We start from the raw sequence: 17,207 nt of genomic DNA, 5'->3' as shown, positions 1-17,207 counted from the left end.
TACATAACGAGCGAATATAATTTACATCACCTGGCGCCTTCATGTAATCAATTCCACAATAAACTGTGCGTAAAATTCAGGGGCAGCACCAAATCATTAAATTCTAGTCACATATCCTTTCTTCATTTAATTTAGCCGCGCGTCACAAGTGATGTCGGTTTTCTCCCCCCGACAAAGCTTTTCTGTTGGCAGAGCTCACCTGAGGAAAAATTACAATATAAATCCCGTGTTGGGGATAAATTTATACCAACGCCGCATTTGAGGGTGAAATTGTTGCTTCCAAATGAGCAAATCATTGCTTATTTTCCTCCCCATCTATTGATTTTTCCAGATTCTCAACCCCTAAATACCCATTTGGGCGCCAAAATAAAAATACACCCCGACCTTCAGAGGGTGCACAGAGGATTTTAATTTAGATGGTGGAGATTTAATTTAATTCTTCAGTCTCTTCTGCTGTTCCTCACACAACGAATTTCTCAGTGATTGGCTGAGAACTGCGCTCAATTGCAGGTGAAACTCGTCTCTCGGGCGATTAAATAAAATCCCCACAATAAAAAAAACCACAAGGGACTTCACCTAATAAATAAAATAATTGGAAAGTTTACCATTATCATTGCTCCGCAATTTTAATGATAATTCCTTTCCAAGGCTGCCAAGAGCGTAGTTAAAGCTGAATTGTTAAAGAGACTATTTTTTCACTGTGTTACACGTAAATTTAAACGTTTACTCTGAGTTTTGCCATAATAAAAGCTCACCATCGAATTTCCGGCTCAGTGACTTGAAAAATATTCTTTCTCCGAAAGAAGTTAAACTTTGGATATTTATGAGAAATGTCGCCACAATTTATTGATTGCTACAAAATGAATTGCGTGGTATTCTTCAATTAAACAATACTTTTTTGTCATCCCCATAGCCAATTATTTGATAAAGATACAGCCAACCCCGCTCACATTCGATGTTGTAATTAATTTCCGGTGGTTTTTGCTGCTTCATTCGGATAACTCACTAATTCCCCTGGAGCTGATGAATTTTTGCTGACGCTCGACAGCTTTTTCCATCGCTTTTATATTGAAAAACAAAAATTGGCGTAATAGGAATAAAATCAGTGGGAAAATATTTTATGTTTTTACGAATTTCTGTGTTCAAGGGTGAAATTTTGAGATTTCATTCGAAATTGCCTCACATTGAGGGTCATATAAAAAATTTATGAAACAATTCCACAAATCTTCTCTCGCTCAGAAATCATTTGGTGGGGCCCGAAGAAAGCGATCCCATCGATGTTTTTTCTCACCCTTCGACGCAAAATGTATAGCAATACAAATCTATGTGCGTCTTTTTTACGGAGAAGCTCTATTCTTAGTCCCGCAAACGCGGGTATATTTATCATAGCGCAAATATCCCCAAAAGTGTATTCCTACGTGGTTTCACATCTCGATGGTCCTTGCGGAGGAGAGACAATTTATATGATTGCTTGACTTTCGGGGCATCGGCAGTGGGAGAAAAGCGGCAGAAAGTTTTCTATTGATTCATGGTCGTTGGATCGTGACACAAACCTTAAATGAAGGAGAACAAAACCAAAGAAAAAGGGGCACATGAGCAAATACAAGTTAAACATCCCTGTTTTTCTACTCTGTCTCACTGTTTTCGCCAAACAGTATCAACATAGGAAGAAGTAAATTGTCATTGTAAGGACTAAATGACACAAATCAGGCATTAAACCAGGAAGATCATTGGTTTGATTATGCTAAGTATGGGTAATTTCTGTATATAAAAACAGATTAAGCAACACCTGAATTTTTTTGTTTTATACACTCAAAAGAAGCGCGAGCATTCTTGGAGCAAAAATTCTTCAGTGGCAAAGAAGAAGGCAAGATCGTCGTGCTGTTAATTGAATTTATAATTTCACCCATCCTAGTCCGAATCCCTGGAAACTTGTGTGGCACACAGAATAGAAAGACGCATCGCTGAAGCAATTAATTGCCACTCAAGGGGAAAAAAGCCACCCGCACAGTTGGTGAGGAGCAATTTTTCATGGTCGGGAGTTGAAGAAGTAATTTAATGGATTAGTCCTTCTACCCCATTACGTGCCCTTCCCGCCGATTTTTTCCCCTCACCCTTCAACCTCAGTGTCTCCACTTTCACTCCCCCGCACAGGCTCTGCTTTCACTCTGTGGTATCTTATTCATCTTCATCTCCTTGCCTTTCATCTCGAGCGGACACCGAGTGAGAAATGGGTGATTGTGTGTCATTGATTTGCGGGTGTGCCGGCCTTCCCTCACATGGTTCACCATCAGAGTCGCAGGAGAGTATTTTTTCACGCCTCATTAATTGACCCAACGTGCAGATATCTGTTTTTGTGCACACGAGGGTAGGGAAAAAATTCATGAACACTGTGACTTCATCTCACGTACAACATGTGTGGCTCATCCTCTGGAAGCCTCCCATGTCGGACGTTAGGCCACTCGACAGGGTTTGTGGCATGGGGAAGAGGAAGACAGGGATAAGATTGAATGCCCATGAATTGTGTATTTATTCCATTAGGCCGCACAAATCATTTCCTTGCAAATTAAATATTTTCAACAAGGAAATTGGTAATCGTATCGAGATTTATCCTCTGCTTAAATCTCGCTTAAGGTGATTTATTCAAAAATAAATCAAAGCAATTTCATCCTGCCAATATCATGGTGTATAAAGGTAAACTTTCATCAATGTTGTTTATCCAAGGAGAAAACGGGGCAATAGCCCAAACAATGTTTGCAGTCCAAAAACTTTCTCCCATCAACAAGATACCTGGAGAAAAAGTATTGGCACAGGGAAAACAGTTGGAAAATTCTACTCTAAAGCAAAATTATACATTCAAGACTTCACCATCATTTTCTGCATCAAATGCTATTGACTTTGCAAGAAAATTTTCCGAGAAATTTTTCATGTGAAACATCTCCAAGAGATTTTCAAGCTCTTCACCTCTGCTTATTTTGTAAGTTGTTGAAAAGTCTTGTTCTCTTCATCGCTGTCGAAGAGTGCTAATCAAGGATAAGAGAAAGACTAAGGGGAAAGGGAAGATTGAAAGGCTTAAAAGATGCCTCATTCCTCATTAATTTGTTGGTCTTACTTTCATTGAGTGTATATCTTCAAATCTCGAGAGTGAATACAGTTGTTGCAAAATTCATGTCTTGTAATTGATGTTTGTGGCGGCCATATCGATTTTTTGCTCACTGTTATTTACTTATCTTCAAGCAATAATGTATAACGCAATTTCTTTGGGGTCGCTCTCCTCCTCAATTCCCCAGTCGCAGCACAAAAGGTCCAGCACGGCGAATGAAGAGGGAATGACGTAAAAATTTAATTTATCACCCGAGCAGAATTTAATATTATCCATCGCGTCTCCCAAGAATCTAGTCGTAGATCAATAAGTAAATGAATAAATGAAAGGGAAAATAATTAGTGCTATTCTCTATTATTAGATGTTAGCAATGCTCGACGATGCTAGAGATATATCATCCCCTGAGGATTTTTGGTGGCGTATGTGAGATACGTTTAGGGCTCCCTTCTTTGTCATAAAGCGACATGGAATTCCCTATTGTCACATGTAATTTTCTCCCGAAATTATTACCGACTCTCATTGCCAAGCGAAATCTATCATATTATTTTTCCGTCTCAGAGACTTTTCTGGCGTTGCGTCGCAAAGTGAGCCGAGGCAAATTAATTCAAATGAGTTCATTGTTCTCACTAACTACAAACACTAAAGCATCTTTTTAATTAGATAAAAGTTCCTTTGCGATACATTTTCACTGGACAGAGAGAAGGAAGCAAAATGCGAAAGTTCTTCACTTTTGATGCTATTATTTTATATTCTGTCATTATTTGAAAAGACTGTGCAATGAAACAAATAAAAGCTCTTCAATTTCAATCAACAATAAGAGGATAAAATTGCAGATGTTAATAACCAGCGGATCTTCTTCGTGTACTTTTCTGCGAAATAGCGTCATTACTTATTTATAGAATAATTTCTGAATCAACTGACTGTTCAATTGGAAAACCATTGAAATTGATATGGCGAAGCGGGTAAAACTATAAACAGAATAGTTTGAATAAAGTCTCTTGTGGAGGAAAACGATATTGCTTCCTTCACAACTTGCTTTATGAGCGAATAAAGGTCAATTTTCAAAAGAAAGCATGAATTTGTCATCTTAATAAGCGTTATTATTTAGAAAGCATTTTTCTCTCTGAATAAATAATATTTTTCACCTTTGAGAGCTCATGCGTGGCCAATTGATTTGCAAAACAGTGTAAGTTTTTGAAATTGCGAAAGGTCGCATGATTATAGCTCATATTCGTAAATGAAATAATTATTGTTCGCCTGACATTTCACGAATGTGTCGAAAATTGCAATATTAACCTTCTATGTGTATAATTGAAATTTAATACATTTTATCGATTGGCCCATAGAAATTCCTCTGTGTAAATTCAAATAAAATTGTGGCTATAAATGGTCGCCTCTGGCATAGAAAATGAGCATAAATTCGAATGAAACGCTTGAATGGAAGATGAAGTGTCACTTCTAAAACTTCATTTAATTACACCTCCACAGTCCCTTCTTGGAATTCTCAATTTTCTGACGAATTCACCAAGGGTCTTGTAATGTCCTTCTCTCCCTCATCCTTGGTCCGCCGAGGCTCAGCATCTCTCATTCCACCTTTTTTTCCTCTTGTGGCGATGAAGAAGGGAGAAAAAAACGAAGAAAATGGGACGAAAATAGAGAAGTTGAGGAGTGATGAAAAGGAGTTATCTAGCCTGAATTACAATAAACAGCGAAGGGAGGTGGAAAATTGATTAAAATCAAACTGCAAAGTGAAGAAAAATGGGAGCGAAGGCGGACTTATGAGAGATGAAAACCAATATACCCGGCGTCTCCATTGACATGCTCCGGCGGACCAGAAGAATGGGTGTGTGCGATAAAAACTGGGCATCTTTACCATGTCATTCACTTCTCCTCTCCACCTCCGTGCGCCCCTGATATATTGTGATTAAATTTTCATTCCATCGCTCCATATCGAGGAGTGTCTGCGGGCAAAGTGAAGGCAAGCTCGTTGGCGTCCCTTTCACGGGATCCTAAAAGCTCTATCAATCTTTCGCAGCCCACGTGCCACCACTCCTCGTTGTCGCCATCTGATGGGTGTAATTTCAAATTCACACAATCTCCAATTGTGATTTTTGCTGATGATTCTCGCAATATTGCTCACCCAATAATTGATTCAATCTATCTCGGAGCACTTTTCACACCTTCGATGAGGGATTTTCACTGGGATTTTCCCCCATTTCTTTGCGTGGGTGACGCGCGATTTTTAATGGCAACACCCCAAAGAATAAATGTCTTACAGATTTTGGGAAATTATCGCATAAATATTTTCACGATGGAGTTTACAACCGCTGGGGAGAAAAATTAACAGGCGGATTTGAAACTCCTCCGCGCAAATTCCAAGACAGTAAAAGAGGGATCAAAGATATATGACTCGGTTACATCACATCTTCTTTCTCTACTCTAGCCAAAGTCTTAATATAACTGATATTGGGAAGGTGGAAATTGGAAGGTGTTTGAATAATGGTGAATTTCCATTGCTTTTGCAGATCCCTACAGAATGCGTCGTTCATCGTTCACGCCACAGTTCAGTGCGTCGAACCAGGAGCCGCTGATTGTGGTGGAGGAGTCAGGCGCCGGGGAGGAGGATGAGCCGCCCAGCAACAGGTCCTCGCCACGCAACAGCCTCGACATCGACTCTCCCGTGAACCCGTACTTGCTGTCGCCGTGGCGGGATCCGCGGGACACACGCAAGCACTCCCTGCCCACGCCCCAGTGCACCACCGGCATTACGGCCAGCCAGGTGAGGCGGCTGTCGGAGCGCGGCGGCGAGGGCTCTGGCCCCAGCCCGCGCGAGGCCGCCTTCCTGGCCACCCTGTCACAGGCGCCGGCGCCCACCCCGGGCGGCCGCCGCCACTCCGTCGTCACCATCTCCAAAGTGCCACCCGCACTCTTCGGCCGCAACCGGCGGGAGTCCATCGCGGCCTTCCCCACTGGCAGCAACAGGTGACTTCCTCCCCACCTCCGGGACCCCTCGCAGGCCATATCACAAGCTTCTGAGCGCCTCCAATTGTGCGCTAATTGAGAAGGCGGATTCATAATGGTGTCAATTACTGCCTCCACTTGTTCTTCTCGCACACACAAGAGCGTGTCTCGAGATCTGCTGCTCTGCAACTGAGAAGTTCTGAACTGGCGGAAAACACACCGCAATTAATCTCAATCAGATTTCGCCACTGAACATGTGTATGCCAATTTACGAGAAATGCAAACTTTGCCGAAATGCCGGGTTGAACTTTATTATTTTCAAGCACTCATCCACTTTAAAGTCAAAGTGAGGTAAACCAGATCAACTGGCCAAGCAAAACGCCAAAGGTGAATTAGAAGATGAAAAGCTCTTTGAACTTGCATTTGGAGTATTTTCTAAGTTGGTGAGAAGAGTACATTAGCTACAAAAACCATTCACCTTCCCTTTGAAGGTGAAAAGTAACAGAAATGAAACTTATTTCTTTTCTTCCGAATGCATATGTGATGTATTTTTTTCCTATTTCATGAGTTCTGAGCAGTTTCTGCTTGGAAAATTAAAGTCTTTCCAAGCAAATGATATATAATCATTCACCTTTATAATCCTTCACTTCTCTGGAAAGAAGCTTGTGAATAAAATATCTTAGCGAATCCTTTCTTGAACATCCCATTTTAACTATATGAATATTCACGAAAACCAACGGCTTTTATCTCGAGTTATTTGCCTAATGATTTCATAATTTATTCACTTCCAATGTGGAAGATTTCTGCTCACAAAATCTATCTGGATATAACAATTTTGTGCAGAAGAAAGTCAAAATCAACACCCAAAGATTAAACCAAACTAAGTCAATTCAATTAGTCTCGAGAGTCTCTTGAAATTCTACCACAGAGACTTTTCCCCCAGAATGTGAGTGGGAAGTATAATTAATAATTCTCCTTCCAGAGCTCTGAATGCAGCCAGTGGCCCCAGGCGAGAGAGCTTGGCGGGACCTCCGTCGACGGATCATCGGGGCAGCGTCCACAATCTGCAGCTGGACATCATGGACGACATCGTGCAGGCACGAAAGGCGCGCATGAGGCTGTGGAACACGAGCAGCGAGAAGGTGTGCGAAGTGCAGACGCTGGATGAGGGCGAGACCACATCCCCAATGCGCTACACTAATCGCCGCTACTCGGACTTCGTGGGCACCCAATTGCCGCCCATCCAGTCCCACCGGCGAGCCTCCGAGATGCCCTGCATCGTGTCCCCAGCACTCTCACCAGCCGCCATCGGCCGGAAGATCAAGGCCGGCATCGTGTGCACAAATACAGATCTGGTGGGGCTCCTGTCCTCGCTCACATCCTCCGCCACGGAGATTAACAAGTGCGAAGAGACCCCGTCAACACCTGCGCCTCCGGCTAAGAAGTCTTCCTCGCCGGAACATCGCCGAAGCAGCATGAGATCCAGCCGCTCCAACAGTTTCGACGTCTCCGTGCTGAACAATTGCAAGCAATTTATTGCGAGCGCCGATGAGAAGAGCTCAGTGCTAACGGGATGGTTCGCGAAGCGCCACCAGCCCATGGCCACCAAGAAGGCCCCCAAGTCCAGCCCGAGCGTCTCCTTCTCGCGGGACGTGCTGGAGCGCTTCCGCGACCGCGAGAGTAAGGACGCGCGCAAGCCCAAGGAGACGAAGGAGTCCGGCGGCCGGCTCAAGTGGGACAGCAAGAGTCCCTTCGTGGACGCCCACATGATCGGCAGTGCCATCGAGGGCTTCCTCAGGCGCGGCTCCGGCAGTTCCTCCAGCTCCAGCAAGGGCGCCATCCCGAAGGAGAACGCGCGAGGGAAGAAACCCGCCGGCTCCAAGTCGCCCTCGATGTGGTTCAGCAAGGGCGACGAGGATGACTCCAAGGACTCCTGCGACTCCTCGCTCTGTAGCACGCTCAAGGATCTGTTTGTCAAATAACTAGACTTGAGCTTTTAGTTTCATCACTGAAGTCCTCATTTGAAAACCCCCATTTGGCCAACAGTGCTGCGAGTTATTTTGCACCCACCCTCCGACCTTATCCGCTCAGATGAGCTAATATTTAGTGTAAACAGTGCTTGGGGTTCTTCTAAATTGGTGAAGGCGCAAATTAGTTGCGAGTATTTGATCACCCTTGCAGGGCGACCCTCATTAATATAGGACTCTAGTTCAAATACAGTTCTGAAAAGGTCTTTAGCGTCTTCATGAGCATCAACCACATTTGCGGTTGATTGATTTTTCAAATGGATAATTTTAGAAACAATTGTTCTTAGATTCCCTTATCATTTCACAGGGGTGCGCATTTGCTTTTGATGCAAGCACACAAATAGGTGTCCAGCAGACGTTCGATATCCAGTGAAGTTGCAGATCTTTGGACAAAATAGCATTTTTCCAGAAACTCAAATTTAGTGGCAGAAGTCTATTTGGCTTCTTAGTTTCCAATGCACGTTTGAATATCGAACACTCTGTTGTTCTACTATTTTTGCATTTGCAATAAACATACAACTTCATGTGTGGTGATTGTGAAATTCCTCACGGCACTGTAATGTATTGTATTTTAAATTCAATGTCCAACTTTGTGCCAATATTCCTCGGAACAATTTTACATTACATTCTTGTTGTTTATTGTCATTAAGAACGAAATGAGAAAAGATAATCTTAACATTATTGTGGGTGTGTGTTGTAATCGCGTGCAAATTCAGAGGAAAAGCAAAAAAAAAATCTGTAAACAGAAATATGACTAATTTTCTCATATTCATATTACTTAATCTTCCTTCTGCAGAACAATACAAAAAATATATCTCAACATTTATATACAAGAAAAAAAATAATAACAGATTGTAGAGAAAATGTACATTTTTGTGAACATTTCAAATTGCGTAAAATTTCTAAATTAGTTTGTAGGTTTTCAAGAGATTTATCCTCCTTTTTCGTCACGTCCACGAGAATGCACTTAATTTTGACAAGGACTTTTTCACCAAATACAAACACACACACCTGAAAAGGAAACACACACACACGCAGAAAAGAAACCCGCCAAAAATTACGACTATCAGTGCAAATAATTACGAGAGACTATAAAAGTGTGAAACTGATCCCATCGTTGAAGACTATCCGGTATTGTTTTCATGAAACCTAGATGAGAAACTCCATGAATTTTTGCGAGAAAAATCACCAAAGATTTTGAGAATTTTAATCAATTTCAAAGTGAATGTTAACAGTAAAGGAAGAAAAGCTACAATATATTGAACTTTTATGGATAGTTGATGTCTAATCCATATTTTTTCATAGAAAAAAAAAATAAATAAATAAAAGAACGAGAAATGTGCCCAGATTAATTACATTTCTCGTCATCAGTAACATTGTGATTAGATAACTAGAAGTCAAGCTTAATGCATTTGAGCCCAAAGAGTGGCCAAGGGGAGGGAAAAGCTCTGGTTAAGGGTGTACATTGAATATTAACATACACTTTTCCTCCTCTTGAGCCATCGAAGAGAGACCATAAAAGTGGTTAGTGAGAAAAACACAAACATTCCGAGAATCTTAGTAAATCCCGCCAGATAAATCTGCAATATAAAGTCATAATTCCGAGCATAGTTGAAGGAGTTCATGGTGAAAAACACACAATTTACTCTTGTTGTTGTAACAGTTAAATAAATAGATATAACCCATGAGGAGAAAAACAAGCTGTAGATGGGCAGAAATGATAGTGAAAAAATCCCCAATATAATTCAATGTTGAGAAAGGAAAAATTTGGAAGCAAACTCATGAGAAATTCACAGATATTTCGAGTGTAGAATAATTCCCTTGTGCTGAGTGTCAAACCCTATTTTCTCACATAAAATAGTTAACAAGAACAACCCTTAATAAGTAGAGATGAAAATTAAAGTGTAGAAGATATAAATTTATATAAGAAAAGCATTAAATTATTCCAAATGTGTGGAGAGACACAATGACTGTCACAAGAAATACCTTTAAACATTAGCGAGAATTCGAGACGAAATTTTGCCACATAATTTTGTCCATTCTTCTTCGTAATTCTATGTGCTACATACTTCTCATTTTCTGTCATTTCCGCTCTCTGCCTCATTATTATTTTCATTCCATTTGAGACAAAATGCACAGCTCACATTTTATAGCGAGTCACCAAGAACTAGACGATTAAACGGGTTTGTATTTTCTCCCAAAATATAAACCTCAACCAAGGACAATATATTATATAAAATCCATTTTGTGCATTGGAAGATTATCATTTTCCCATTGGAAGCACCATTTCTTTCCTAATTGTGATTAAGGTTATTGGAATTGTATGTTAAGAGACTTTCACTTCAAAATGAAAACCTTCTATCGTGAGTGTGACACTAAGTAAATAAAAGTACTTTGTAAATAAATATTTTCGCTGAAAGAATGGGGCATTTGGAGGACGCAAACAGTGTGAATTGAGCGAGAAATTGGGGAAACATGCTCCACAAGAGGTAAATGTACTTGTTGTCTGTTGAGAGTTTTATATTTTTAAAGGAAAGAAATTATATTGAAAGAAAAAAAATGTATTTAAAGTAATATAACTTTAAATCTCTTTTATCAGTGTTGAATTTCAAGATATTTTATAAAATGATTCTCATTAAGTGTACATAAACAAAGCTAATGGTGAAATACAAGAAGTAAAAAAAACCAGTCTATTTCAGAAGAAAATGATAGCGTAGTGAGAAAATTAACAAAATTAATCTATATTAATGGACAAAAAAAATAATTGTGTTAAAAGAAATCTATGTATTGACAAGAGAAAACAATTTACGCAATAAAGAAAAATTGTTAAATACAGTGCGACTTTCTTTTTTCACTCTGCTGATTTATTACTTGATTTTATACTTCATTTTCGAGAGTACATCACTTGCAGCTATCATCTCCCCCTTGTTCTAATTGCTTTTACACTCTGAACATTCAATAAATCATAAGCTTATGGTCTCCTGAGAAAGTAACAATTATATTTTGCTGTCTCCCGACAATTTATTGATCGCAAAAAGTAATAAAAGCGAGAAGAGACGCTGATAGGGCCATGTTAAAGAGTGCACTTCAATTAAATTTTCTTTAATTCTTAAAAACTTAAAAACTCATTTTTCCATCCAGTATTGTATATAAAGATACCAAAGATATCAATAGATTTTTTTTGTCACCAAAAAAGAACTGCTAATATACGAGTGAATTGGTAAATGGGTTACAACATTAGGCAATGGAGGAAAGTGTGATTTTTGGAAAAGAAAAAATCAGTTTTTATTGAGTTCAAAACATTTGTATATGGAATACGAAAAGCGTTAATTGGGATTTTCTCAATGTCTTACAAATGCTTAATCAATCCACAAAATTAATTATAGTTAATCGCACGATATTCGGACTTCCTTTTAGCACTGTTACATTATCCTCCTCTTCCATCCTACAAAAACAGAACATCGCAAATGCTCCCCTTTTCCTTCCTTACATTCTTTCTTCTTCTCCTTTGTTTTCGTTCCAAAATCAATTTTACAAAACAATTTCTTCTGAGTGAGGTTCAGGGCAAATGTGTGAGAAAATGACTGTGAGTTTTATTTCATCATTCTTGCATCTTTTTTTTTTTCTTGATAGGGTGGAGGAATATTAGAAATCAAATGCGAGCGATCAACACTCTCTCTCTCCCCCGCTCCCTTATGAAAGTTGTCCACAGTCAGCCACAACGATCTGTTTGGATGTCTTGCCGGATTGACTGCCGAAGCCCTCAATCTTCTTCACCACGTCCATGCCCTCCACCACCGTGCCGAACACCACATGGCGATTGTCCAGCCAGGATGTCTTCACCGTGGTGATGAAGAACTGGGAGCCATTGGTGTTGGGCCCAGCATTGGCCATGGACAGAGTTCCGGGCCCAAGATGCTTCAGCGTGAAGTTCTCATCCTCGAACTTGGAGCCATAGATGGACTTGCCACCAGTGCCGTTGTGGTTGGTGAAGTCACCACCTTGGCACATGAAGTTGGGAATGACACGATGGAAGGTGGATCCTTTGTAGCCGAATCCCTTCTCACCAGTGCACAGAGCACGGAAGTTTTCGGCTGATTTCGGCACGACGTCCGAACGCAACTGCAAGACAGGACGAGATAGAGAATGAAAACATATTATGCATTGCATAATCGGCAGATAAGGGAGAAATTTGCAGCAATTCTTATCAATCTTGCATAATCTATCAGCAATTGTTCAACAATCATTTTTCCCTCGATATGAAATTTCAAAAGTTCACCCAAAGATTAGTTAAGGCTCTTATCTATACAAATAAACAAGGTTACCAAAATTCTCCCTATCATGGAAAGTTTCTGCGAATTGCAGAGAAGCCTCGCTTCATATGGCGATGCTATATGAAAGCGCAATTTTCTCATTGCACTAAATTGATGTGAATAAGTAGTTTGACGCTTTGCATAGAATACAATTCACACTCCTCTTCCTCATCATGCCTTCATCATCAACATTTCCCCAGTCTTATATGAAAAAAAAAGAACCGAGCAAAGCTCAGCTCCATCACGTTCAATTCCACCTTGATTCTGGGAAAGCAGAAAGCAATTAAAAGCAGAAAATCAATAATTTCGTGAGTGAATCAAATGCATTCTCACTTGAGGAATCCACTGAGAGATACCATAAGTTTCACAACGACTATATCGTGTCATTTCCACAACGATGCTAAATGGACAATCATCGACACGATAGCACGGATGAATATCTCATGATACTGGCCTAGATTTTTTTGGCTTGTGCTCAATAATTCATCAATAGTTGGTGGAGTGGCTCGACTACGCCATCCCCCGCTTTTGTGGAGACTTGCCGCTGAAATTACATAATTCAACGTGTGCAGTCGCACTTCTTTCTGCAAATTCACGCAACTCTATTATTGGTGTGGAATTCGTCTCAATTTGCTTTACTATCTTGGGTGCTAAACATGTAATTTGATGGCTAAAAATAGACAAAAGCAATTAGACAATCGTTTAGAGACTTTCCGGAACTGATTAAGTGAGAATACAAGGCATAAGTTATTAGCCGGCTGAGGTGTTTTGCCTTCTGCCACCTCAGCAAGTCATCTCCCATAAGCGCCCTTCTTCTCGTCCAGCCGCCGCACATTGTCCGAGAGTGTTGGAAATTAATGCAACATTGTTCATTGTGTGAAAAACCGGCGAGGAAATGAAGGAAAAATTAGGCATTCTCCACCAGACAATGCCAATTCATTGGCCAAAACCACGCGCGCGCGCGCCACACTTCCTCCTTCTTGACCGCAGCGCCACCATCATTAATGACATTAACCTCGTGTCACCCGGTGTTCTGGAATTTTCCGATGCCTCCACCAGGCATGACACGAGAGAGCCCAATCAAATGCGGCCCTTCTGCCGCCACCCGGCGCCCCAGCGAGACACCGCTGGCCTTGGCGTCCCAATTCAGCGTCTACCTGTGGCCTTGCCACCCCCTGAAATTATCTATTCCACGCCAAGCCCCCCAATCATCGATTCCGTGGCGATTTATTGCACCCACCCTGTCCGGGAAAATCACGGCGACAATGAACTCGCCCTCCTCTGACTCAACGCTCAGCGACAGCAGCGCCACCGGCCAGTGGACGCCCTCCGCCCAGCGCCCCCTCAAAACCCACACACTCCCCGCCAATCCCACCTGCTCGCACCCCTGCCCCGCTGCCCAGCCCCAAGACGCCCAGCTGCGCTCCCAAACCGGACCCCAGCCGGCTTTTCGCCACCCATGGCCGGCAAATGGCGTGACCTTCCACATGGTCGCGGCCCACTTTTCGCCCCCAGAAAACCTGCAAAGCTTATCAAATTGACTCACTTCCATCACAATGCGCCCAATGGTTGAGTTGTCGGCAGACATGTCGAAGTAAACACGCGGCAAACCCATCTTTTTGCTGGCGAATTCACGTATTAATTGCAGCGACACAGCAGAACACTTGAAATTCCGTCCAATGGCGAGAGAAGACTGAAGCACCGCGGCCATCTGTAGGGAAAAACGGACACCGCCAATGAAGTTTCGGAGAGCGGAAGTTGAGTCATTTTGCGGCAACTTTCACGCATTTTCACACTTTGGAAGCCGCATAAGAAGGATTTTCACACTGAAAGGTGTTCTGAATGAATTTGAGGAATTTTCATTGATATTTTGCATGACAGAGACCTATTTTAAGCTGATTTTGTATTGATCAAACTTGAATGAATTTCCCACATTCCGAAAAAATATCCCAAAATATAAATGCCGGGAAATTTCACAAGAAATTCAGGGAAAACTACAGAATTACCCTAAAAATATCACTAATTGAACGTTAAAGTGCTATTGATTACTTCATCCAGCTATGTTCCAACGCAATTGACAAAAAAACAGCGTGATTTAATACAAGACCAAGTCTGAAACACAGTGGGATAATTATTTCTTCAAATTTCACCTGATAAACTCACTTACCTTTGGCTTTTCGAGAGAATACCACTTTACCTACTCAAAGTCAGTCTGTGTAAATGCGAGAGCGAAGAATATTGCCTCTATTATCACGAAATAGTCAAAATTCACGGGAATTTATGTAATCAAGCAAATGCCTCCACACAAAACACTCCGGAGAACCACGTTTTCGAACATCGCATTCCGAATCCCGCCTGCCGAAGGGCGCCAAATCAAAGACTCATACTTTTGAAAAGAATTTTATTGACTAAATATATTTGTAAGTACAATGATACAACCTTAAAAACAATAAGTTATCCACAAAATGATTCAAAATTGTGATAAATTCCTGCGGGATTGGCGGCTGTGCCGCCACGAAAAACATTTCATATCTTCTTCACCAATACAAAAAACAATTAAATAAGTGTAAAATTAAATTATGGACGGGAATTTTCTTCACCAAGATCAGTATTTACCAGTAAACTAGGCGCAAAATGTATTAGTCTGCATAAAATGTGATATTTAGCTTGTCTACCTATAAAAATGTTATTCTTTTATAGATTCAAGCTTCTTCGTCAAAGATTACATTTAAAATGTGTGTATTCCATTAATATTTCTCCTCCTCTCATGCTTAATGCTATAAGTTTCAATTGCAACTGGTGTTATTTCACTTTTAAATTACTTCTAAAGTACTTTCTTTTTCATTAGGAATTATACTAAATTGCGATTTATTTTCTACTCAATAGAGATTATTTTCACTTTTTTATGTGTTATTTAAATGCCATTTCCATATTTCTTTTAATACTTTTCAATTTCATGTGTTCTTATGCCGTCTCGTCTACTCTCCTCACAAGTTTTGGATAGAAAAATATTAGTTCAATTGGAGTAAATATAGAAATATATCTCTATTTGTATTAGTTCAGGAGGTGTCATTCCTCTCCTTTCACACAGTGGCAGAAGAAAACCAGAGATTGCAATAATGTGAAACCTAATTGCTTCTGAAGTTTGCTTTCAAATAAATATTATGAGATTATTTGCCACTAAAGTTGTATTTTTTGCTTGTCTTTGGATGTCGAGAGAACACAGGACGTTCAGATAACAATGAGGTTCCACGTGAAGAGGGGAACAAATTCATCAAACAGTCTCTCAAGTGATAAAATTTGCATGAAAATTGGATTGTTTGGGTTAAATTCCGCAGTTTTTCATTAGTAGTGATGATACAGCACGATGTCTCGATGCATTCTTTACACTCATGAAAGGGTAGACAATAAGAGTGGCGTCATGCTCAATATAGCCTCGCATTTAATTCTAATCTGTCCCCATTTGCCTCACAATGTGCCTCATTAGCTCCTATTAATTACCCTCGCACGATTGTAAACAATGAGTCATCAAGCCACCCAGCCTGAGAGTGATTTTCCGCGGTGGCACCGCGAAATTCACCCCTAAAAATGTTAGACAAACGATAAAATGAGGAATCAATAAATAAAATGTGGTGTCTTTGCGTGTCATGATCAATCTCACAGGGCAGCTCACCTGGGCGCCACCTAGAACTTTTCGCTGCGCCTCCGACGCCCCAGGCGCCCGAGCAGGGCCTTCAGTTTCACTATTAGTTATGCTTCTTCCACGTGGCCGGTGGGACGGAGGACGATGCGTGGATCAGGGTCGAGCATCCGGTCGGACTCCTCGGCGCTGCTCACGCACTCCTTCGTGTCCGGCATGAGATTGCGTCGCTCCTCGTCGTCCAGGCGCGCTGGGAGCTCCGACACGGGAGCGTATTGGGTGTGAGACACCAGAGGATCGGTGGAGGGGTTGAGGGCGAGGATCTGGCCACCGCCAGAGCCCTGGAACTGCCTGGCGAGACCCTGCTTCTTCGACAGGTGACACGGGCAGATGCAACCGCGTCGCCAGTCCGCCACCTTCACGTACAGGCCCAACAGGAAGAAGCCAAAGATGGTCATGAAGACACCTCCGACCACCACGCCAATATCCACCCCCTCAGTGGTGTCTGCAGTGTCCATTCCGAGCTCCTCTTTGTGCTCTTCTGTGTCCTCGAAGTCTGCGGCTCCGTTCGCAATCATTGTCACGCCTACGAATCCAATAAACACATCAACTTCTGCTGAAATGTCCCAGGAAACCCCCACACTCACCCGCCGCCACAAATAGGAGCGCTACAAAGAGCAGCAGAGCCTGCGGAAGAGGCTTCTTCAGCATCCGCAGTGGCGACACGGAAGTCGTCTGGGCGAGCAAGCCTCCTGGCCTTGGCTCGTAAGACACAGTCGTGGGCTGGTACACAGGGCCACTTGCAGGCATCTTCTCTCCGTTAGTGTCAACAGATCACGTATCAGATGAATATCCAAGTCTCACTGTGGAATTTTCACCAAAATTCCACCATATGTTGGACCCCAGAGGATTCTCCTTGTCCTCCTGCAGAGGTTATGTGCGTTCGTCACAGAAAACCACTCCCAGACACTCACGATCAATTCCCCAACTAGCTCAGCAGTGGCAGGAAGCGATTGAGTGATATTCAGCACTTTTTGACCACCAAAACTGCCTCTGGAGCGAGAATTTGTGGATATTTTGTGTGAAAATTTGTCACTCTCTCTCTCTTTTTCTCACAATAACTACCAGTGGCGCCGCGCTGTGTGAGAAACGAGCCGACAAGC

At 41.7% G+C, this 17,207-nt stretch overlaps 3 protein-coding genes across 3 annotated transcripts in view; 1 reads left to right on the top strand and 2 right to left on the bottom strand.

Moving 5' to 3' along the window:
* LOC132259776 (uncharacterized) overlaps positions 1 to 11,623 on the top strand; it is a 29,174-nt gene extending 17,551 nt beyond the window's left edge. The window contains exons 4-6 of the mRNA XM_059757534.1: positions 5,629 to 6,085; positions 7,074 to 7,677; positions 7,771 to 11,623. Of these exons, the coding sequence (XP_059613517.1) occupies positions 5,629 to 6,085; positions 7,074 to 7,677; positions 7,771 to 8,046 (1,337 nt within the window). The 3' untranslated portion in view covers positions 8,047 to 11,623. The remainder of the gene's footprint in view (positions 1 to 5,628; positions 6,086 to 7,073; positions 7,678 to 7,770) is intronic.
* On the bottom strand, positions 11,178 to 14,715 carry LOC132259779 (peptidyl-prolyl cis-trans isomerase). Its single transcript, XM_059757538.1, has 3 exons — positions 14,572 to 14,715; positions 13,951 to 14,115; positions 11,178 to 12,213 (listed from the first exon to the last, which is right to left on the bottom strand). The coding sequence occupies exons 2-3, from the start codon at positions 14,113 to 14,115 to the stop codon at positions 11,785 to 11,787; spliced, it is 594 nt and encodes a 197-aa protein (XP_059613521.1). The 5' UTR covers positions 14,572 to 14,715; the 3' UTR covers positions 11,178 to 11,784.
* Positions 14,716 to 14,790: 75 nt separating this feature from the next.
* On the bottom strand, positions 14,791 to 17,205 carry LOC132259778 (uncharacterized). Its single transcript, XM_059757536.1, has 2 exons — positions 16,692 to 17,205; positions 14,791 to 16,630 (listed from the first exon to the last, which is right to left on the bottom strand). The coding sequence occupies exons 1-2, from the start codon at positions 16,852 to 16,854 to the stop codon at positions 16,155 to 16,157; spliced, it is 639 nt and encodes a 212-aa protein (XP_059613519.1). The 5' UTR covers positions 16,855 to 17,205; the 3' UTR covers positions 14,791 to 16,154.
* Between the last annotated feature and the right edge of the window lie 2 nt (positions 17,206 to 17,207).

The sequence above is a fragment of the Phlebotomus argentipes genome, unplaced genomic scaffold (genome assembly GCF_947086385.1).
Source record: "Phlebotomus argentipes unplaced genomic scaffold, Phlebotomus argentipes genome assembly scaffold_18, whole genome shotgun sequence".
Classification (NCBI taxonomy): Eukaryota; Metazoa; Arthropoda; class Insecta; order Diptera; family Psychodidae; genus Phlebotomus; species Phlebotomus argentipes.
Note: the sequence above shows the minus strand (reverse complement) of the source record. Positions and strands in the feature narration are given on the sequence as shown.